The 23,439-nt window shown below is 49.1% G+C and overlaps 1 protein-coding gene across 3 annotated transcripts; it reads left to right on the forward strand.

Annotated features, from left to right (window-relative positions):
* The first annotated feature begins 444 nt into the window (after positions 1-444).
* Positions 445-5,113, forward strand: SRSF5 (serine and arginine rich splicing factor 5). 3 transcript variants are annotated; one of them, XM_055814855.1, is made up of 8 exons: positions 445-604; positions 1,118-1,263; positions 1,467-1,537; positions 1,744-1,839; positions 2,196-2,265; positions 3,560-3,633; positions 3,949-4,059; positions 4,206-5,113. In XM_055814855.1, the coding sequence occupies exons 2-8, from the start codon at positions 1,138-1,140 to the stop codon at positions 4,453-4,455; spliced, it is 798 nt and encodes a 265-aa protein (XP_055670830.1). In that variant the 5' UTR covers positions 445-604; positions 1,118-1,137; the 3' UTR covers positions 4,456-5,113. The 3 variants fall into 3 exon arrangements, with proteins under 3 accessions (XP_055670830.1, XP_055670836.1, XP_055670841.1); XM_055814861.1 differs by having other exon boundaries at positions 4,209-5,113; XM_055814866.1 differs by lacking the exons at positions 3,560-3,633; positions 3,949-4,059; positions 4,206-5,113 and adding an exon at positions 2,533-3,299.
* Positions 5,114-23,439: the final 18,326 nt, after the last annotated feature.

Here is a 23,439-nt window from a genome sequence, read left to right on the forward strand (position 1 = left end):
TGCTGTGTGAGCAGAGGGGCCCGACGGCTGCGTGAAACCCATCACCTCGGCTTTAGGGACAGCCCAACGCTACCAACACCGTGAGAACCCAGGTTTGTTGGTGCTTTACCTCCCTTCTCAAAATGGCTTCCAGATGAAGCAACACACCGTGCCTTCCCCGCCCCCGGCCCGCACCGCCCACGCCCCCCCCCCCCCCGCACACCGGCTGTGGCGTGCCGTCGCCCGTTGCCCACCCCGGGCCGGGCCGCCACACAGAGGCGAGCACCCCGGCGACCCCGATCCTGCGCACCGGGCAGGGCCTCGGCAGGGCCCGGTGACGGGGGCAGGCGGCCGCGGTGCGGAGCCCGGGGCTGGGCCGCGCCCCCCACCCTGACCCACATTCTCCGGGGGAGGGGCGGGGCCTCCGCCCCCGCCAATCGCCGCACGGCACCAGCGTCACGCGGGGCGGCCGTGACGCGCGGGGCCGCCTCCATTTCGCGGCGCAGCGGCGCGGCAGTCCGGAGCCGGCCGTCGCGGAGGGAGGAGCGAGCTGCCCGCCCGCCGAGCGCCGCCGATTGCCCCGCGCGCCCGCCCGGCTCGGCCCGCACCGAGACCCGCAGCCCAGGTTCGTGACAGGCCGGGGACGCCGCCGCGGCGGAGCGCCGGGGCCCCTCCGCGGAGCGCAGCGCCGTGGGCGGGTGGCGTCGGGGGAGCGGTGCCGGCGGCGCAGGGGGCTCCCGGCCGCGCAGCCGGTCGCCTCTCAGCCAGCGTCACGTTTTCTCGCTACCCGGCCTGACGCCGGTGCCCTTTGCGGAGCGGGCGCCACCGTTGGGCGCGGCCCGGGCCGCCATTTTGTGGCGGAGCGATGGCGTTGGCTTTTCTTCCCTGGCTCGGCGGGGAGGGGCGTGGCCGCGGCGGGCGGGGGCGAGTTGTGGGCGGGGCTCGGCGTTCCCATTGGCCCGGGCTGAGGCGGAGTCCACTTGGCTGCTCCCCATTGGTGCGGAGCGGGGGCGAGGCCGGGCCGCGGGCGTGATGCGGACTGCGGCAGGGCGGGCGGCCGCGCGGGGCGGGTGCGCTGAGTCAGCGGGCGGGGCCGGGGGCGGCGGCGCTGACGGGCCGGGCGCCGTGTCTCCCGCAGCGAGCTCCGCGCCAACAGCCATGAGCGGCTGCCGCGTCTTCATCGGGAGGCTGAACCCGGCCGCCAGGGAGAAGGATGTGGAGAGGTTCTTCAAGGGATACGGCCGCATCCGGGACATCGACCTGAAGAGGGGGTTTGGGTTTGTGGTGAGTGCGCCTCGCAGGCCTCCGCGGGCCCTGCCCGTCCGTGGCGCTCGGGTCTCACGCGCCTTTCGTGTGCACGAAGCTGCTTTTCATGATAACGCCATTGACGTGCTCAGCCAAGTGTACCGTGTGGCAAACGAGCGTTGGTTAACTTCCCAGAGGTGTAATTTTTTTACTTCTACGGTTTTGCTATGGTGGTTTTGCAGGAGTTTGAGGATCCGAGGGATGCAGATGATGCCGTCTATGAACTGGATGGAAAAGAGCTTTGCAGTGAGAGGTGAGGTATTCTTAGTTCATGAATGTATAAGCTTGTATATCTAAAATAAGAAGCGAGTCGATTTTAACTTGCAGTGTGCTACCAGTATTGCTCAAACTATTTTGTGGTTGGGATTTTTTTTCTCCGACAGCTACAACTGTGAAGGAATATGTGAGAAGAAAAATGTAAAAATGTATGGTTTTCCATTTCTGCTTTTTCCCCCCCAGGGTTACAATTGAGCATGCAAGAGCACGCTCTAGGGGTAGAGGCAGAGGGAGATACTCTGACCGTTTTAGTAGCCGCCGTCCACGTAGTGACAGGAGGTATGTATGTATAGCTTTGAACTGACACAATTTACAAAAGAATACAGTGGGCGCATCTGGTGCAAGAACTTGAACGAGAATGAGATATTAAAAGGTATTAATTGCCTTTTCAGTCAGTCATTTGATGTGGCAGTAGGTGGGATCGTGAGGTTTGCAGATCTTCTCAGATAAGCTTGTTGTCTTTATGCTCCGTCCCTGAAGTACTTAATGCTTGTCCTAGATTACTCAGGGCATTACATAGTTAAGTTGTAGCAATGGTGATCTGCTGGTACGGGTTATTGGTACAGCCTTTGTTAATATTCACACGGTAATATTTTAATTACTAATGAAAGTCTCGATTCGTTATTTCCAAACAGAAATGCCCCACCTGTAAGAACAGAAAATCGCCTCATAGTAGAAAACTTGTCTTCCCGAGTCAGCTGGCAGGTTTGTTCAAACACGATTAACTATTTTGACTTCGTTTAATGGGTATGTAATGTAATTATTTTGTAAAATAAATAATTTAAATTAAATGTAATTTGTTAAAATTTTTATGTAATTAATGTAACTTTAAATAATGTAATTTAAATATCTTGAATGAAAACTAGTTAATTTTAATTTTATATAATAATGTATATATTTGAGGATATATATTTATTTTTTTCTTGTTTTTTAAATCCATTTTAACCACATATTAAACCCTTTATTTGCCAGCCTATCTGTGTCGTTGGCCTTATGACGAGGAGTGCCTGTGGGTTATCCTAATCGTTCTGTCTTGGTCACTCTTGGTTGGGCCTGGTTGACTTTCCAGTCAGCTCCTACAATGTCACTTGGCCACCTCTAGATCTGTGTTTGCCGGTCTAGATGTAATCGATGCACTCCTTAAAGTGCCACATTGCAGCGATCCCAGAGCGTTAACGAGATCTGATTCCTAAGTTGAGAGCTGTTCTTCCTGTAACGCTTCCGAATAAAGAGGTCCTGGTCGAAAAGAGTTGAAAGATACGAAATTAGGTGGTCGTTGGAATCCTGATCGCAGTAAAGTGGTCCTTGGTAACATCAAGCATAGAGAATGTCTGGATCCATCAATAGTCTCCTAATAGGGAGGGCAGTGCGATTAATGGCTTCCATCGACTGGGTAGTGTTCGTCAAGTGGGTGGCGAAGAGCCAGTCGGGCATATATCATGACGGTATCTCCGGTCGCTTAATGCAGTTTGCTGCTTGGCTAGCCTAGGGAAATGTTAATAAAGGTAAAGTAAACTATATTTTTAATGACATATGGGGCACAAAATAATTGGTGTTACGTAAATGTAATTCTGTATGCATATAAGACTTGTAATGTAAATGGAGACTGAAATAGTTCAAAAATATATGGGTAGTATTTCACACTCAGTCCAGTATATATACAAATGTAGTTTTTATCTCTCTTTCTCTCTTTCTCTCTCTCTCTCTCACTCTGTATAATCTTTGTAGACTAATATTTTCCTTAATGTTAAGACACTTTATTAGCATTTTGCTTAAAGCAATATGCTTTTTTCATTTATTTCGTGCCCTGATAATAGATAACTCAATTTTGATAGAATACAAGTATGGCAATTGCCATGTTTGTAACTTACCTAACATCTTCTCTTTCAGTAGTCATAAGTCTCTTTTGTTTGCTTGTAACTATTATATAGATATAGATAAGTGTATAGATAAGTTATTCCTTTCATTTCTTTGTATAACATAACTGGTCTTGTGTTAGGATCTCAAAGACTTCATGAGACAAGCTGGGGAAGTAACCTTTGCAGATGCACACAGACCTAAGTTAAATGAAGGGTAAGCCTCTAAAAGCATCTCTTGAAAGCTGTAGAGTAGTATTTCTGTGTGTAATACTTGGGGAGAGGAGCTGGCTACTCTCAGTGCTCAGCAGCTGTTCATGGTTTAATTTAGCTACCCTTTGAAAATGTATTCTGTGGTATTGGGGGAGGGGAATTCCTTCAATTCATATTTGAGTTCCAACAAGAGATGACTGCACTGTGCATGTGAGGTTTTTTGAGTTATTCTCCCTCTGCCCCGAGTGTATGTTTTGCTCTAGTATCAAAAATACCACTTGTAATACTGAGTTCTTGCATTTTGGGTTTTTTCCTGTAGGGTGGTTGAATTCGCCTCTTACAGTGATTTAAAGAATGCTATTGAAAAGCTTTCTGGTAAAGAAATTAATGGAAGGAAAATCAAACTAATTGAAGGCAGCAAAAGACACAGGTACAGATTTCTGTTCTTTTGAATAACGCTTAAATATTCATTGAGAAAGCAGTGACTGGGCAGCTGAACTGGAGACCAGGGAAATGCCTGGTCATTGCGGTCTGTGACGCTTCGTTGCTAACACCAGTGCTCTTTTGTTCCCTCAGTAGGTCCAGAAGCAGGTCACGGTCTCGTAGCAGAAGCTCATCCAGGTCCCGTAGCCGGTCCCGGTCCCGCAGCCGCAAGTCTTACAGCAGGTCAAGGAGTAGGAGCCGTAGCAAGTCTCGATCAGTTAGTAGATCTCCAATGCCAGAGAAGAGCCAGAAACGTGGTTCTTCCAGTAGATCTAAATCCCCATCATCTGTGGATCGGCAGAGGTCTAGATCGAGGTCCAGATCTGTTGACAGTGGCAACTGAACTATAAGTAACTTGCCCTGTGGGCCCTTTTTTAAACCATACTTGCTAAAACTTGTGGTAAGTATGTGACTTTCTGTGGGGAAGGGTTTGGATGGGGAGGGGGGAGGGATGGGGGAACTTTGTAGATGTGGACCATGGTGGGAAGGGTTATTGACTAATTGTATTAAATGTTTTTTGATAACCCTTTTCTTGCTCACATTTTTTGTGAATGTCTGAAGTGTATAGTTTGTGTATACCGGCAGAGCTCTTTATAACTAAAGCAGACAACTTAAAATTTTTGTACTCCAAAAAAAGTCATCTGAACACTTAATTCCCGGTATATTCAACTGTGAATAGCAACTCAGAACATTAGTTTAATATTTCAAGTTAAACTAATAGCTTTAGGCATCTAAGAGCTCTACATGTGCTGTACATAAAGCTTTATTTCAGAGGGTATTTTTTTGTGCTTTTGAATCATTGTTTCAGTTATAGGTCAGCAGATTAAGTGCTGGTCGGTACTGGTAATAAAACCTTATTCTAAAAGCTTTTCATTTAATATGACTTGCACTACACTACGATAATGCCCATTTTACTGCCCTGTGGTAATAATATTCTATAAAGCACCCTAATTCTTGATACTTAAGAATTAAGTAGCTCAAATAAAATATAAAGAAACGTGTCTCCGCCTCTGGTGTGTTCTCGGTGTTAATAAACTGTGACTGCGCCTCATGTTGGAGAGTGTTAAAATGTTTCTTAAAAGATGGGTCTGCGGCAAAGGGTTCACTTGAGTGTTTTGGGCATGGGGAGAACAAACTTTTAAGTAGCGTTGTGCTCTGTCCTTAGATGTCTTTATGATCTGAAACAAAAACCTTGATAATAAGGAGAATTGTGCCATCATAGTTCATAGCAAAAAGTGGAATGGACAAGTCATTTATGTTCTGATCACTTGGGATAATGAGTGTGGATTGTTAAAGATAGCTGTAGCCAGCGTACTTCATTATAGTGTGTGTGCACGTGTATGAGAGAACGTTGAGATGTGGATAAAGCATTTTTGTAGGCATTAGTCCTCTTCTGGAGGAAGAGGAGGGATTTTTGAGTTGGTGGGTGGGAGAATGGCAGCAGTGGTACCCTGAAGTTCTGCCTTCTAGTGTTGGCCTTACAGGGGCAGCAGCCCTCTGCAGTCCCAGTACTTCTCAAGCCTTTGCCCAAGTTACAAGAGAGAGCTTTAGAACTTAATTTAAAAATACAACATGTTTTCTTACAAAGTGCTTTACGAAGCTGCTCTAGTAATCCACTGAGACTTTTAAAAAGATCTTTGGAGCCTGGGCCAGGCTTTGGGTTAGGTGCAGGGAAATGCAAGGTGGGGCTGCTTGTGGTGGGCCTTGGGGAGGTTATTCATTTGGCGTCCGCAGGCCCTGCTGCACTTCTCTGCGCTGTTGCAGAGTTCTGTTCCAAGCTAAGGAATGAGAAGGAGCTTTTGTGTCTTGGGAGTCTGCCCGTTACAGTAGCACTGTCTCAAACAGCCACGCACTCCTGGGAGCTGGCGCCAAGAAGTGGTCAGACTGAGACAGCTAATGGGATTATTACCAGTCAGCTTTAGGGAGCGGGAGCCTTCATCCTCAGAGGCTGGTAGTTCAGCTGCTGGGTCACGCTACGAGGTGTGGGAGAAGAGAGGTTTAACCTTCAGGGGTAAAGGCAGCATTGACACCAGGGTGTAAGGTTAGTTGCCTTATCTCAAGGAGGTTGATCCTACTTGAATGATTATGGGCATCTTTGTATAGGTGGGGCTTTGCTCCAGCTGGAACCCAGGTGGCTGAAGGCGCCTGGTGATTGAGCAGGGGGGGCGATTTTGGATGCTTCCCTCCCTCAAGCTAAATACGAAGCGCTACCTGCTCTATAAATAGTTCCATATTGTGTGTCAAGCACACGGCTTGCCCTGCGAGCAGCATGGATAGATGTCTGTGTTTTACTTGGGGAGCTGGCTGTTGTGAAAACAAATTTAGAGTTTAACGCAAAGCCTGGAAGTTTGTTTTACGGAGGGTTATATTAATTTCTGGCCATAAATGATTGTGTGTTTATTAAATTACTGGTTTATTAAGAGGGTTCTTGGTACAAGCCTGTCTGTTCTTAGTTGAGATGGATTACCTTGGGTTACAGTGCTTACTTTGGTGTTAATGTCTGCGATGTCCTGTCTTCCCTCATACTCCTATTTGTAGCGTGACAATGGCTAGATGGTGTCCTAAACAGGTGGTGTGTTCAGTTCACCGACTTACAAGGCACGTTCGAGGCTCACCTGTTCTCAGAGGTATGGCTTGCTGGACCCCAGCTCGACCTACTAAGGCAGTTGGCATAGCTGTGTTGAGTTTGTGCGGTCTCTGCTGCGTGGAGAGCCGTGGTACGCCGACGCCGCGCTGTGCTCAGGTTTTGGAGAATGGGAGTGACCAGCAGTCCATGTGCTGCTTGGCTGTGACCTGGGTCTTGGTGGCTCCTGCAATGAGAAACCTTCACACCTCGTCTTGGGTCTTTGTTAGAGAAATAACATCAATCTTCAGCAGTGTCTTCAGGAGCTGCCTCCAGCATGTGTCGGTGGGACAATTACAGGTAAGTGAAATTAAAAAAGGCAACTGATACGGGCAGTGATTTCCATACGGGCAAAACTGGGGGCAGTCGCTTGGGAGTGTGGCCATAAGCCTCTCCAAAGGGTTGTCACGATTCCTTGGAAGTCTCCCTTGTGGGCCTGCAGGGAGAGGCTTGGTCTGGAACAAGGTCTTTGGGAAGTAACGGTGAGGGTGCAGATAGCTCCGTGGTGATCCCTTTGGCCCAAAATGAGCATCTAGATAAGTCTCACACAGAACTGCTGGAGACCTGCAAGCTGGCTGCTGAAGGTGGAGCTGGGACAGGTTGCGACAGCAGCTGCTGCAGAATCTGTGTGTGGTGGTTTCCTGGTTTCCCACTGTTTCTCCAGGGTCTTGACACTGCTTTCATTTCTTGAGCACAATCTGTGTCCACACCTGCGCAAGTTGCTTTTGCTGCTTCTGAAAAAAAAATAATGCAGGTGAAAATAGGCAGTTCTGAAACCAGGTCATGGAAGGTTTGTGACACAGTTACATTGGTGCTGCTGGGTGATTTAAAGCAAAAGGAAGGAACTTTGGAAGTCCTGCTGAAATACTTAAGTCATTTTGTTTCCAGTCGTTTATGACTCGGTGCTGAGGAGAGGTTCTGCAAGGCAGGAACCTCTGCAGTGCAAAGCCATGCTCACTGCGGCACAGTGGTGTTGCTTTCAGGACCTGAGGTGCTCTGCACCGTGTTCCAGCCAGGGGTGCAGGCATCACCCAAAATCTCCAAGCAAGCCCCAATGGGCAGCTTTTACCCACCCCAGAGTGGTGCCTGCCTTGTGGTTTCAGTACAAGGCCGCACGGCATCACGTGCGCTCAGTGCTCTGGTGTGCAGGGAAACAGCTGGGCAGCTGGTGGCGGGGCAAGCAGAGGGACTAAACAGGTGCCCGGTGAAGGTTGTTCCTCCAGCTGCTGTAGAGGTGACCTCTGCTCATCGCTCCCCTGCTGCTCCCTGTCCCTGGCTGTAGAGGGGACGCACTTCCCTGTGTCTGCCATGCTGGGGAATGCCATGTTGCCTGCCTCATCGCCGGGTGCTGCACTCCCCAATCCCTCTGCAGGTTTTGCCTTCATTTAAGGCATTTATTGCCTTCAAATAGACCTGAGCCAACCCCTAGTTCTGGTGTGGGGACTCTAGAAACCATACAGAGCTGAAGATACTAAACTAGAGCAAAGTGAATGCCATTACCTTACATGTCTGTGGACGCGGCTCTAGGAGGCTTTAGTGAGATTACCCGCTGCTCCATCCCTTCCTGACCGAGCTCCACGAGCGACAGCACTTTTCAGTCCTTCTGCTTCAAGAAAGTCCTTCTCCCTTGGCAAAATCTTGTCCCCTGCTTGCAGAATATAAAGCCTGGGTCTAAAAGAGCCTTGCAGATAGGGAAGTTGTTATGACAGTTGTGTTGCAGGACTGGGGGAAGGATTTTAACCAGGGGAGGTTTGCTGCAATGTGGCTGAGCTCTAATCCCTTTGCTGAAGGGCGTTGTAATGCTGCAGTAGTGTGTCCATCGCTCCTGTTCATCTGGGAGCTCAGCAGGCTCAGCCTCTCCAGCCCCATTGCTCTGGGAATGTCGCTGGCAGCGGGCAGGAACGTCTGAGCCATTCTCCCTGTTCCTCCTCACTTGCTCTTGCTTGATTGGGAGCTTTGTTTTCCAGGCTGGCAGCCAGGCCAGGAAAGCACCGACAGCAGCTCTGGAGCCCAGCACAGGCATCCCCCGTGGCACGGGAGGAGCGGTGCCTGTAGCAGTGCGGGACGGAGCTATGCCGGTGGCTCCCTGTGGCTCCGCATATCCCCTCTGGCTTCTCCTACACCCTTGGAGCACTCCACCGCCGTGCCAGGGGACAAGGGCCCTTCCTGTAAATCACAGGTGGTGCTTGGGGACCTCTGTGTCGCTGTGGTGGCCTAGCCTTATTGCTGGGGCCCTGGCTAAGAAGCGGGAGGAGGTGGCCTGCAGTACTGCACACGTCCTGTTTTTCCTTAGGCACCTGCAAGACTTCCAGGCACAAGTAAGTGCTGGCCAAGTAGCACATGGGCAAGATCCATAGGAATTAGGGGAAAATGCAGGAGCAAAGCCCACGGCAATTCCTTCTTTCCTTCCATCTCTCCCTTTGGGTTTTTTCCTGCAGATCCCCAGCCTTTCTAAGGAAATGCTTGCTTTCATTGTGTTTGCCTTTTAACTGTTCACTGAATTTTGTCAGAAGATGTGAAAAGGGTCAGGTCAGGCAATTAAGTGGTTATAAAGCGTCACTGCCTCGGTGGTGCTGAGGTGGCCCCTGCAAGCTCAGCGCAGCTCAGGGCTTTAAAAACGATTTTTAAAACAATGATGTTGTAACGCTCTCACCCTTTGTCTTTACAGGGCTGTAGTAAGAATGTTTCAGCGACCCCAATAATTAAAAAAATGCCTGCTCGTTGTTAGCTCTTCAAGCGTTCCCACTGGCTCCTGGTAGTTAACGCAGGAAACGCCACAGGAGCCAAGGGAGAGACTGGTTGAGAGAAGCAGAATAAATTAGGATCATTATTCCACCCTGATTCATGCTGGGACATCCAGTTGTTTTACATCAGCACTGGAGCTGGGCTTTTACATTCAGACATGGCCAAAGAGCCGCATCTCGGCTCTAAAGCTGCTGCTGCCTGCGGTGGGACCTGGGAGGTGGGACTGCCGAGGGGCACGGCTGGAGCGGGGAGCAGGATCCCACCCCGGGAGGGAGCAGGGCCCGGGTGGTGCATGGCCATGCTGCTAGCAGCCCACCATGGTCTGCTGCTGGCCTGGTGGCCACATCATCTACCTCCGTTCAGAGGGGGCTTTGGCCTTGGAGAAGCTGCCCGTTAGGCAGGTGAGCCCCGAGTTTCATCCTTAGGCAGCGTGCCTTTTCCTTCCCTTGACTAATTCCCGGCTCAGTTCTTAAAAGGTAAATTCTAGATATTCTCTAAACGGTCTTCTTTTCCCTCACAGCTCAAACACACTCTGGCAGCTTGCCCACCATGCGAACGCCTTTGCTCCTGCCTGTGCCCCCCCGCTTCACAAAGCCGAGCAGCTCCGCGAAAGGTCCTGCACAGCTCGTGCCACGTGAGGGCAGTGGTTGCATGCCCGGAGCATCCTTGCGCTCTCAGGATGAAAGACCTAAAACAACAAAGTCCCACCGTAGGGTATCGTCGCTTAGATCGTTTTTATTAAGTCAGATACTTCAGAATTCAGAGATACCGTCTAGCACAACAGGCATCACAGGATGCTTAACAAACATGAGGCATTAAAGGAGATACTAAAAAAAAAGCATACAAGCTTGCAGACTTTGTTGGAGCTCAAAATGAGCTGTGTTGTGGACGACTTTTTTTTTTTTCTTTTTTCTTTTTTTTTTTTTTTTCCTGGAGTCGGTGCTTCATGCTTTCATAATGCAGTTTCATAAATTCACCTGATAAATATGAAATGGCTCACATGCCCCTTTCAGTGGTGGGGAGCTGCTGAGGTCTGGTTTTCAAGTTTGGAGTTGGCATTGTCATCTCTTCTGTGTTTTTACAGATTTTAATGTAACGAGCTCAGCCTAGTGGTTGCCCAAAGGCTGTACTTCAGCAGACGTGCCTGACAGGAGCAGTAGTGACTTGATTTGTGCCAGATTTCACCCTGTTGGCCCACAATCCAAGACATGACCTTGGCATCTGGTGCCCGTTTTTTTGCTCAGGTAAGGTTTTCTCACTGTATGGTTATGTGCTTGGCTAATCAATTTGCTCATTTCTGTGTGATTTTGAGGCAATTTGCCCACATGGTAGGCACTGTGCTGGAGCGGTTGTCAGGGGGCTGAAGAGGGACACCTTCTGCAGGGGCAATCACAACTTGTCATGACTTGTTCCAGCTGTGGCTCCCCCATGCCACTGTTCTGGTTCTATCCATGTTTCTTCAGGTCTGTCATGCAGCCCAGTTAAATGGCATGCCCTCCAATTAAAATCTAGGTCTGGTCTACCCACTTATGGGAAAAAGTTGTGTTTAGGGTGGTGGTTAGCTCTGCTTGGGTCTGAGCTCCCTGCAACAGGGTCAGAAACGAGAACCAATTGAATGGGCTTGTCTTGAGATGCAAACCGCTCACCACCTGGCGTGGAGCAGGCTGGACACAATCTGCCATGTACCACTGGCCAGGGCAGCTGTAGCTTGATGCTGTGGTGATGGTCACACTTCCCTCTCCTCACCCCCATGCTGGGTGCCATCATGTTGCCATGCCAGCTCCATGTTGGCGATGGCTACCTGGCACGTCACGGGGAAGGGGCACATCTGAAGCAGGATGGGGGGAGGGGGGGGTGCGGAGAGGCCTCCCCTGTCTCTGCACAGTGCTGCTGGCTCCCTGCAGCCAGGCTGAAAGCCCTGCCATGATACCAGCAGCCTGCCCCTGAGGCTTCCCACAGCCACTGGCATGTGCTGGAGATGGGCGGCAATGCCAACCACAGTTCACTGCCCAGCTGTATCTGCTGCAGCATCCTGGCACAGCTGGGTGCCTCGCAGCAGGGTGGTTGGGATCCCGCACCCCTGCCTTCCCGGTGGCAGCCGTGCCCTATCCCACATTGCTGGGTGTCTACTGGCTCCCTGCCCCAGCAGCACTACTCTCTTAGTGGTCCTGAGCACAGTCAGGAGTCAAAGTTGTTTTTATTTATTCAAATCCAGTTTAGCATCCATCAGGCTTAAAAATCCCATGACTACCCTGCTATACAATTTTGTTTGATAGGAAAATAATTAATTTTGCAATTAAGCTGTACCCAGAACAGATGATGTAAGAGCACTCCGTATGGGCTGAATTAGCGCCTGCTGAGACACAGCGCCAGCATCTGTCTGGTTTACACTGGTGACACTTATTTTAAAGAGCCAGAGAAGGGGACAGTGCACCCTCCTGTGATTTTACTGACGGCTTCATCTCAGCTGGAGACCCAGAGAGCACTCAGCACTGTCAGCTGGAGCACAGTCCAGTCGGTCTGCAATGAAAAACAAGCTTACTCTCATGTCTCTTCTCCATGTTAGGGAGGTTGTTTTAAATTTGAGTTTGCTGGCCAGGTGGGCATTGCTTATGCCTCAGGTAGTGTGGGGAGCTCTGGAGAAAGAAGTTGCTGCCAAAAGCATGAGGCATTTCAGCCACTGAGACTAATATTTCTATGAATTCAGTACATTGCCTCTTCCTCCAACTTTATAGAGCGAGTCTTTCCACCAGCACCGTGAAGTGCCAAAGGGCATTGGCAACCGGGAAGGGTCCTGCCCCATCCTTTCAGTGGTGTTACTACTCTAAGGGATTTTAAGTTACTCCAGACAGAGAGCTCTGCTTCTGGAGATGGGTGATTTTTATGGTTAGCCATAGATATCTGGCCACTGTGATAGCTTCTCCATTTTCCTAAGGAGCCCGTAGCAGCCAGTGCAACATGGTGGTATGCAGGAATGGCTCTGTTTTGCCTTGGTGGGGAGCAGTCTGCAGGTCTGGGGCAGAAACCCCCCTGCTGACAGGTTGAGGGGAGCACTGGAGGCATCCCATGTTCCCCGATACAGAGGATGGCTCCAGTTTTGCTATCCCTGCCCACAGGAAGGGTGTCGACATGGAGCTGCAGCAGGTTCACCTCAACGGTGGATGTTTTTTTGGGGGAACTCCATAGAAGGAAGTGTGTTTGTGTCCGTGATGCTTATTTTCCCTGTGGGAAAGGAGATACTGTTTATTGTCTATTGTAGTCGCTAGTTTACTACGTAATTAGTGGGTCTAGTTAATCTTGACTGTTTCATTTCCTTAGGGGCCAGTTATCAAAGACAGCTTCATAAAAAATTGACAGCTTAAGTTCCTTTGAAACTTTGGTAAAACGCTGGCCAGCAGGACCTTCCTTAAGCCTGTGTCTGGTCTGTATAGCCTTGGCTATTGCTCTCAGTTTCGTGGGAGACATAAGCCTTGTCTGCTGTTCTTCTGACTTTTGCAGGGTGATAACTTCAGAAAATGCTGTGTTTTCTCTGGGTCACATGAGGACCCTCTTTGGCATGAGCTTGGGAGAGCTGATCTGGGCAGCAGAAGGTTCTCTAGTCCCTTGTCCAGGTTATAGCTGTGGATGTCATACCCTTGCGAAGGGCAACCACACCTTGAGCAGAGGCAACTGTGCTTCATTTTTATCAAAGCTTATATTTTGAATAATTGCATTGGGTTGATTATGCTTGAGTTCTAACTCTGTAGCTTTAAACTGCTCCATTAGTGACATAAGCTAGCCCCCCTTCCTACATGATGAACATGAAGATTTAATAAAGGAGATGGTTAGGAAAGTGGGAAGTAAGAAATAAGGTAGTCGGGAATAGCTAAGGATTAATGAAAGAGTCAAAGACCTTTACGCAACGCCCAGGGGAGAACCAGGAGGTCTATGAGAAGGCAGACTCATCACCCAGTCTTTCCCCTCCTGTTGCTCCCCAAGCTCCCATCTGAAGGGCAGCCAAATTGCCTTCATAAGGGAGAGAAATTCCCATGTCAAGGAGGCATGGAAAATACCACCAGGGTTTAATCTTAGAAATGAGTCCCCAGGTGGCTGTGTGGGAGACTTCTAAAAAGAATGTAAGGGCCAGGCTACATAATGGGGATTAACTCCAAGAAGGTGCTCCTGCAGGCACAGAGCAGCAAGTGCTGCAGAGCCGCTCACCTCGGTGCCTGCATGTGAGGGCTCAGCGGGAGAGCCAGGGGTTCCCTTGCAGTGCCAGAGGACAGCATCTCATGCTCTTCAGTGCCTTAGCAGGTGTTGGTGAGATGCCAGCAAAGCCTAGGTCTTGACACAACTCTGGAGACCGCCCTTGAGCTGCTGAGATAATGCTCCAGCCAGCAACCAAGCAACTTGAGCCACCTGGCAACTTTTATCCTCACCTCCAAATTAATTTTGGTAAATTATCTGTCGACATGCTGTCCCCCATACCCTCCTGTCCCTCAGCTCTGTTCCCTCCCTCTGTCCCTCAACAGCCATCATCCTTCCCAGCACAAGGAAGAAAAATCTCTTTTTTGGAAAACAAAAAGAAAAAATAATTTAAGTGATGCAGTCCAAAACAGAGCTATGTTTGAGCGTGTAGCTGACCTTGTAGGACCAAGCTGACCCTTTGGAGTTAGAGGGCTAATAAGGAGGAAGGCAGTGCTGCCACAGTGGAGCCCATGGCTTTGCCTGGTTCTGGTCTGCTGCTTTGGCAACCCTTGCATCATCGACTACGGTGCCTGGGAGTGACCTTGTCTTTCTGCACTCTTACTCTTGTGGTTACTCGTGGACTTCTCAGGGAAGCTGTAGACTGTGCCTGTTAGAAGGTCAGACTTCTCTCTCTCCCATAGGCAGTGCAGAGCTCCCCGAGAGGCAGAAATGGCTGCAACAGCCACACTGCGCTTGTGCATGAGGCTCAGGACCGAGAAAGTCATTGAGGGGATGGCTGAGGTTGCTCTAGATCTTGCCTCCTGCTTTATCTCTGCCTCCTGTGTGGGAAAAGCAGTGGGGAAAGCTCCTGAAGTGATCCAAGCTTAATAAGAGATGAACACAGCACATTCTTGTCACAGAAAGGTTTTCTTTTAAGCTTTGATTCTCGGCAGCCACGGAAAGGCTGGTGTGGAAGCCTGAGCGTGCCAGCCCGAGCGAGCACCCGGAGGAGCATGGGGGACAGCAGGCCTTCACAAGCAGCAGTGCAGCTGAGGTGGGGCACCTGAAACCATGGCCCAGGGGGTGTTTGAAGCCTGGCCGTCCCTGGGTCAGTCCTGGACTACTGGCCAAGGTCCCACATGATCCACAAACTGTCAGTGGAACAATCCTAAATAAATACCGGGGTGTACAGCAGTACTTGGATATGGTCACCTGTTTGTTTAAAGGGCAAGCCCCGTGACCGCTCAGTGATGCGGTTATGCCACTGCTTTTTAGTTTGGATTTGGGGGGGACATTTTTTTCTTACCTCATTTCCTTTTTCTTCAACTTGCACCCATTGCGACGGGACCCTGATTCAGCCTAGAGAGGCAGGACATGCAGAGGTTACGGTGCTGACTTGCCGGGGAAGAGAGCTGGACCTGTTTCCTTGCTGTAGGTCACAGGCAAGCAAGGAAACAGGTCCATTTGCCTCCCGTTGCCTCCTGCCTGAACTGAGACATTGGCCTTTCTGCGTGATGCATGTGGGCCACGAAAAGTTCAAGAGGGCTGTTAGAAAACCTTTGCTTTTTTGTGTAATTTACGCATCTGCCTTCACCTTTTGCAGCTCCGCAGGCCCACGTGTGGCTGAGCTCTGCCCAGAGCAGCACCTCTGGGCTGCTGGATCCCGGTCTGGGGAGCAAACGTATTCCTTGTCCTCCTGGATGTTTTGCTGAATTTCTGGGCTGGTGGAAAACTCATGGGTTTGAGTTCCACTGATGCACTAGGCACTGTTGTCTTTTGTTTATTGGCGTTCCTGTGGTCAGCCCCTGTGCTCAGGCTTGTCCAAGCACCCAGGCAATGGTGGGCCAAACCCAGCAGAGCAATGCTTTTGTCTTGCTTTAGAGTAGGACACAATTATTAGTGGCGCATTTTTATTTCCATTTGTTCATTCTGACAGCAACCAAAGGAAGCCATTTTCTCTACAAGAGGATGTTTCAGCAAGTGTTATGGTAAAGCTAACAGGATCAGTGCAAAAGAGAGTATCACGTTCTCTTAAGGGCAGCAATCAATAATCAGACTGTCACAAGCCAGATCCTTTCAAGAAGCAGGATAGCAAGTCTGCACTCAGATCAGCCTTTAATCTTGGAGGATCACTGAGCTCTTTACAGGCTGATACATTTTCCACTGTCTATCTGCCCCGTAACACAGGTATCCCTGTAAAGACATACAGCAATTCTTCCAGCGCTTTCAGAGATGAAGGAAGTAAGTTGGATAGCGCGCTCCTGCCCTTTTGGGCAACACATTTCTGTACGGATCAGGCTAAAGATGGAAGGTCAGGTCTGAGTTTGACCCTGGATAATGTTTCCCAACCTTCCCTGCTCCGTGAACAGTAGCGTCCCCGAGTACACAACATGCTCTTGGAAACTGCGTGTTCCTCTGGTTCCCTTAGCCTGGAACAGCAGCCTCAGTTTTAACTTTTCTGCAGCCCTTGGCTGCAAGCAACATTGTTCTCAGAGGCAAAATGTCACTGAAGACCTGCTCTTCATGCTGGAAAATAAAGTAATTAAGCAATGTGATGTTTGTGAAAACAACCAAGTATCTTCTAGACGTTTTTTGCACAACACTGGGAAAATATGGTAAGAGGCATGTATACTGCAGGGTGTTCATTCTTGAGATCTCCAGTATTCCCTCTTCTCCTTATTTTAGTGTCAGTCTTTTGATCTTTGCTGTTTGCCCCAAAGCTGTGGGCATTAGGTGAGCTTCTTAACTTTATTTTGTAACAAAAAATGAAGAAGTTTGTAGCCCTCAGGGATGTGGAGAAAAGTTTGAAAATGAGGTCATAAAGTTCAAGAAACCAGAGTGCAATTAGGAAAAGCTCAAACATTTATAATTTTCTTCAAAAACCAGAACAAAACCCCTTGTCATTTTAAAGCCATGATTCTCTGGAGCCTGACGCATAAATTTTGAGTATGTGGGGTTAGCAGTGCTGGAAAGGATGATTTTTTCTGCCCAGATCATGCTTTTCTACTGGGAATTTTATTGACCAGCTACTTTAACTGTTTCTGCACATCTTTCTTGGCTGGCCTCTCCTGCAGCTGAGGAGCCCTTTCCATCTCTGGGGGCTTGGAAGGACATCTAGAGGTGGCGGTGGCTGGGATTGCCCCCATGGCAGAGGCCAGGCTGCCCAGCATGGGTGCGTCTGGCCACATGCTTCAGACCTGCCAGGCAGCAAAGCTTCTCCAAGGTCTTGGAGCCTGCTGTCCTGGCAGGGAAGGACCTAGGGAGCTCACCAAGGGCAGCAGCACTCCTTGTCCCCTGCTCAGTTGCAGCCGGGGGCTGTGGCTCCTCCTCTACAAACCAACAGCTTTGCTTGGAGGATTATCTCTAGCTTGCAAAGCTTGCTGGAGGGATGTGATCTCCCCTGAGGACTCATGAAGGGAAGGGGCTCTTTCCTTTAGAGGCTTGTTTGCATGGCATGGTGGCGTCTGCAAATGGGGCCCCCAGTGTGACCCTGGGCTTGGCAGGGCACAGAAAGGCATGGTACCTTCCCAAAAATCCCACAGGGATGCAGTGCCAACACTGGTCTCTTCCCTCTGCTTCTCCTGTCCTGAGCCACCCTCCCTCGGACGCTGTTCTTTCATATTTTTAGAAAGCACATTTTATGTTTTTCAGCGCTAGCTTTGCACGTCAGCAGCCACCGCACAATGAACTCTCAGGGGCCCGTTTATTTTGCAGGCAACGGTTGTACCCCGTGACAGTGTTTTCTGCCATGTCGTCAAGGCACCCTGGGTTCTAGCTGCTTCAAAATGGCAGCCTATTTTTCAGTGTCCCAAGCCCTGCCTTTAACCAGGTCCCCCATGAACCCATTTTAATAGCTCCTCTCAGTGATTTGTTTATCCCCCAGTGCTTTCAAGGGAAATGGGAAACGGCTTGTTCCTGATTTAGGGGCTGATGCAGCAACATGCTGCAAGCAGCCCCTTTCTCTGCCTCCCTTCCAGCTTTTTGGGGTAGTCCTAGTTTAATCCGGTATGAGTCCCTTGCAGAACTGAAGGGTTTGGGGGCTGGCCGGGCTCACTACACCAAGTTCTTCGCTGTGTGGGCGCAGCCTAATGCATCCTGGGCAGAAAGATACCTGCAGTAGGGAAATTATGCTTTGGACTGCTCAATCAAATAGAGTTTTGAATTACAAAAAGTGAAATGAGAGCCCTCTGGATAGAGGAGGAGCAACAACGAGCAGGGCAGGATGACCATGGAGGCTGGGGGAGCCATTATCACTTTTTGCCAGAGAAGATGGAGAGTCCAGTAGAAAAGGCCAGAGGCTAAAGCCTGGCTGGGCAAGGCTATGATCTCCCTCGCTAGCCAGGATGACCTCCCTCACTGGCTGGGCTTGGAGACTGACAACTATCCTCAGGTATGACTTTGCTCCCCCTCCCACTGGCCCCGCTGTGTACGCCCACATTAACATCGTGTACCCATAATTTCCCACAAAAATAGCTTGTTAGAGCGAGTTGGTTTCTTCACTCCCTCTGTTGGAAACACCTGTGATTCATGTGGCCACTGTGGAACACTCTTGGCTAACCTGTACCCTATCCAGCTAAGCTTTCAGGGCTTTGAATGTTTTCACATTTTCCTAGCCAGGCTGAGCACCCTTCCAAATCGTCAGCCTGACGCCACCCACAGTGATTTATGTTCCTTGAGAAATGCAATTGCAACTATTTCCATTAAGAGAGGCCTCAAAACCGTAAGTGGCTCCAAAGTTGTGAAGAATGCCCTGGTCTGGGACTGCGGTGCCCTCGGCTCCCTAAAAATTGCCTGTTACATTTTCCTGAATTTGGCTGTATCCAGTGCTTCAGCTAGAATGGTGTTTTTACTTCCAGCACGTGCGTGTGTGCAAGGCGCACTATCTGCTTACCCTGATGTGGTGCCCACACCTTCAGTCTCTACCAGAACTCCTTTCTCCCACTAAGGCTTCTCCCTAAGTAAGCATCTCTTTTCGTTTGCCCTGTTCCTTCCTGTATTTGCTCATCCACTTTGAAAATAAGCTTTCCCGAGCCCAGGATACTGTTGGTGTTTATTTTGGCCTTGTTCAGGGTTTTGCTAGCAAAGATGACACAATTCTGGCATGGTTCTTAGGACAACGCACTTTATTTCAGACACAAGCAAACCCTAGCTCGCACTTAGCATGTGCAAGCTGCTGTGCAGTGCTGCATTCACCTACCAAGGTATATAAGGGCTAATGATAATGTTGCCCAGAAGGCTAACACATCAAAGGCCAAGGAGCAGTTAAAATGTATTACGAGCTGTTGGCAGCAATTGTGAGGATATTCATGTGTTGCTGGTTTGGACAGCCCGAGTAAATGAAAACCCTCTGGATTAATTGGTACACACTAAAGAGATTTGCAGGAAAATGGAAGCTGATGGAAGATGACAAACAAGGGAAAATACAGATAGCTGGATGTGCTGACCTGCGGTGGGGCACTGCTGATTAACTTGTGGCTCCCTACTGTGCCCTGGGCAGCTAAGCAGAGCTGGGGGTGCCCCACCAGCAGCTTGCCTGGTGCTTTGGTGGGAGCGGGCTGAGCCCCACGGGCAGCATCTGCAGCGCTGCTATTCCAGCAAAGTGGAGCGGGTAGTTAGAGGTGAGACTTACCAGGTGTCTTGTGACACCTGGACACCACGGGAGAAGAGTTTAATTATTTTTAATGATGTGGGGGCTGGGAGGAGGGAGAAGAGGCTGTGTGGTGCATGTGGTGCCTGCTGTCACAGAGCAGCTGAAGCTGGGAACTTCAAGATCAATTTGCACAGAGACCACTGGCTGAATGGGATGACAACCAGCATGAGGAATGTTGAGTGATACAATTCCATCTTCCACTAGGACACCCATATTCAAACTACTGCTATGTGTTTTATTAATCATGCTTCAATTATACAAAAAAGGGCATCTAACCTAAGTGTCACAGTGACAGCCATACAAACACCAATCATACCAGCTTATTCACTTGCGAATTGACTAGCTGGAGCAGGACCACCACCTCTCACCGCAGCACAGCCACACCAGCTAAGTCATGCCCTTGCAGACCACCTGACTGGTGATCAGGGCAGGGTCCTGTGCTGATGACAGTGGGCAACTGGTGCTGTTTTTTCACCAGTCTGCATTGGGGCTGCAAGGGCAGAGGGTCCCTGTCTTCTCTCTGATCAGCAACTGGGTTCACCAATGGGTTTCCAAAAGAATTTCCCCAAAGCCAACCTTCCATGACCTGTGCTTGTATCAGTGATCTCTCATCTGGACATCACATGGGTCATCCCATCAGGTACTGCCTCAGTCCTTTTGCCATGATCTTACCTGGTGGTTGCTGAATCTGGTAGATTGCACTTTTCTGTGCTTAGTCTTAACCAGACCCTTCACAGTTTGGTTGGCTTCCTATTCTGTTGCACCGGTTCCCCTGCAGCACAGCAGTTGGCTTCATTCCTGTACCCAACATCTTAACTCCACGCTTCGCGTATTTCTCTCTCGCAGATTTGCAGAATCCTTGTTGTAGGAAGAAAAGCACAGAAGGTGGTGTGCTTTTGGTCACCTGGTGGTTTACAGGCCCTTTCTCCTCATGTTATCTGCCCAGTGCGTGGAAGAGGGGAAGGAAGAGGCTGCTCAAACTGGCAGGTTCTCCCATCCACGTGTCCTTCTGGCAGCTGTGTGGGTGTGGTGGGGATGGAAGGTAAAACAACATGGGATGGGGGCAAATTCCAGAGGGGCCTTTCTCTGTCCTTTTCTTGAATATGCTTAGGAGAAAATTATGTGAGTAAAGAGTTGGCAGAAAGACAGAGTAGGAAAGCCAATGCTGTATGCAGTGGTACCTGTGCAGGTAGGATCCTCATCTCCCTGAAAGCTTGACTCCTGCTGGCCCAAGTCTGACAGGCTCCCATCTTGTCTCCCAGCTCATTGTCACAGATGATTTAAAGCATGGCTCAGCTCTGCAGCCTCCGTCGCCGCCCGTCCCACTGTCCTGCTGGCAATCTTCTACATTCCATAGGCATGGCAGGAAGGGCTTTTTCTGCTTGTGCCAGGGAGCATTGTAGCAGGGTGGGATAAGCGGCAGCTTCTACACTTTTTTCAAATAGCAAGTGTATAAGAATGAGCACCGCCAATGTATTTCTGACATGTTCCTGAAAAATTCCTTGCCTCTCCCATAAAACTGAGACATAGATAAAGAATCTGTTTTCAGTCTTAAAGCTAAAGACAAGAATCAATTTTTGAAGTCTGTTTTTAAAGCAAATTGCATGGTAATTTATACCTTTAAACTGAAGCTCTCATCCTTGAAAAAAAAGAGACCATTTCATTTTTGGTGACTAATGATGAAGTGTTTTCTAAAGGTGACTAAGCACAGCACAAAGACTCCTAAATATGTTTATTAGCTTATTAAACATAATTAATTGAATCTAGTTGCTAATATTAGCTATGCCTTTGCAAGTGAAAAGCACTTTTGGTTAGCTAGACAGTTTCTTATCAAAGAACAAAAATGCAACATTAAAACATATGCAGCTTACTGAATAATCATGTTATTTGTCAGACAAGCAGAAGAATCATCACTAAAGTGCTCTCAAAGTGCCAAATTGGGTAATATACATAATTAGGCCCCATTTGATTAGATATGTGCCCATGGTAACAGCCACACTCATGATCCACGTATTAGTACAGCCTTGAAATAATCTTCAAGGGGGATGGCAACAGAGCACATCTGAAGCTTCACTGGGGAGACTTTTGGAACATAACCTACATGCCAATTTCCTCTGATCCTGTGGTTATTCTTTATTTTATCTTATTATCTTTTATTTTTAAAACTGCGTGCCTGGTTCTCAAAGGTGATATACTGCTTCCACGAAATGTCACTACACTTTTACCCCTAAAAGGAAGAACTCTTGATCATCTGCATCACATTTTAAAGCCTAAAACCTTCCTATATTTAGGGACACATCCCAGCAATTGGCAAGGCTGCTGCAAGCTGTTCCTAGGAGGTGGGAACAATCATCACCTGGAAGCCAGCCCATCTCAGATCCACTCTCCTCTCACGGCCCAGGACAGCCCGGTGATGGATAAGGCCATCTGGATGTTCTTTATGCTTTTGCACGAGCCTCGTGAACAGACTGCAAGGTCTCAGAAAAAAGATTGATTTTGCACCAGATCCAAGCCTCTGAGAGAGCCTGCAAGCGCTGAGCTACTGCCAGCCCACAGGGAATGAGTCTGGAGGGTACTGTTTGGGTAACAGCGGAACCCAAGAGGGTTTGTTTAGCTGTAGATGCAATATGAATTGTTCCTGCAGTTTATTTTTACGTTTAGAGGGTGAATGAGTTTGGAAGAGTTGGAAAGAATCAGAGAATTAGCAGAATGAATTCTTATTAAGGGTTATTTATACAAAATGAGAGAAATATATCTCCTGGTGCAACAGTGTGTGTCCAGGCTGATGAGAGTTGCTGCTTTTGCAGTAACGCCTACTGGGAAATATTTAAAAGAAGCTTTTACCCCCAGTAAGGAAGGGACCAAGATATGGAAAAGTTCTCCCACATGAAGGCACTAGAGAAAGACTGGTCTGTAGCAGGGAAACCTAGGCAACGGGTGCTGAGGGTCTGGCAGGAGAGGAATGTGGGGCCCCAGTCCTGGCCAGTCTGGTCCAGAGAGCTAAAGTGTACATGGCTGGTCTGCTCATGTCACCTATCCCACCAGTGCAATGGAGCCATAGTGTATGCACGCGCAGATACCTCGCCCTGTAGAAACAGGATAGGACCTGGCGTAAAGGGACCCTGATTGGAGATATACAATTGAGAGCAAATCAACACTGAAAGGCTGTGAAAAGTAAATGCACAGGGATGATTTAGGATGCCTTTTAGCTTGTGGGAAGAAGAGGGCTATCCCAAGCATGTGGGAAACACAGAACAGCTAAAAAGCTTTGGCAGGGGAGAGCACAGGGGAAGACTTTATTCCCTGGTTTGGCTGTTACCTGGCACAGAGATGGGGAGCAGTTTCTCCAAGGGGCCAGTAATGCAACCAGCCATGTTTACAGCCTTCAGCTGCAGAGCAAGAGCACTGTAAGTCATGTCTGCACAAAGTCATCGAACTGTTACTAGATGCAGTGTTAGGATTGCGCCTACTGAGGTGAAAACAGACCTGTGGATTCACCTCGGGCATGCAGCACCCGATTAGGAGTGTGTCACCTTTCTCCATATTAGCGTGCTCTTAACTGCGCTGGGGGGGCATGATCCATAATCCTCAGCAATATAAATTAAGATCACTGCTCAAATTATACTGAAGTTGGGAAATTCCTACACCCTTCTGACTTCTCTTTCAGTAAGTGCTGTTTTTATCATTGCTCCCCAAAGCAGGAGATTATTCAAACCAGTTTCTCGCTGTTGACATTGGCACCAAACTGAGGTGTGAAATGGGTCAGAACAAACCCTGTGTCTGCCCTGGCTGAGAGTGGCAGGACTTTAAAGGGAACTGGGTTGTGTGTGAATCCTGCAGTGATGGTAGTGATGGCTGTGCCAGCATTAAATACCCTGGTTTTAAGGTTCCATGTGGACAGCCATCACTTATGTTTGACAGTGCACTTCTACTGTGTATGCTCAGGCACTTGAGACCTCCTGCAGACTGAAGGGCATTCTCTGGTCGTGGAGCTAGAGGTCTGGCAGCTGTATGGGTGGTGAAACCGTCCGGCGAGAGGCCTGGCGGTGCCACTGAAAGGCACAGTGGATGTACTGTGTGTGCGAGTGAGTGCTCACACACACATGCATGTACAGCCAGTATTGGTCCCTCCTGTGATAAAT

The sequence above is a fragment of the Falco peregrinus genome, chromosome 1 (assembly GCF_023634155.1).
Source record: "Falco peregrinus isolate bFalPer1 chromosome 1, bFalPer1.pri, whole genome shotgun sequence".
Classification (NCBI taxonomy): domain Eukaryota; kingdom Metazoa; phylum Chordata; class Aves; order Falconiformes; family Falconidae; genus Falco; species Falco peregrinus.

Excerpts from the sequence above, each read along its gene's own strand:
- SRSF5 (XM_055814855.1), top strand. The coding sequence starts at position 1,138 with ATGAGCGGCTGCCGCGTCTTCATCGGGAGGCTGAACCCGGCCGCCAGG. Across the intron at positions 2,266-3,559 it reads CTTCCCGAGTCAGCTGGCAG|GATCTCAAAGACTTCATGAG; the intron begins GTTTGTTCAAAC and ends GTCTTGTGTTAG. Across the intron at positions 3,634-3,948 it reads AGACCTAAGTTAAATGAAGG|GGTGGTTGAATTCGCCTCTT; the intron begins GTAAGCCTCTAA and ends TTTTTCCTGTAG.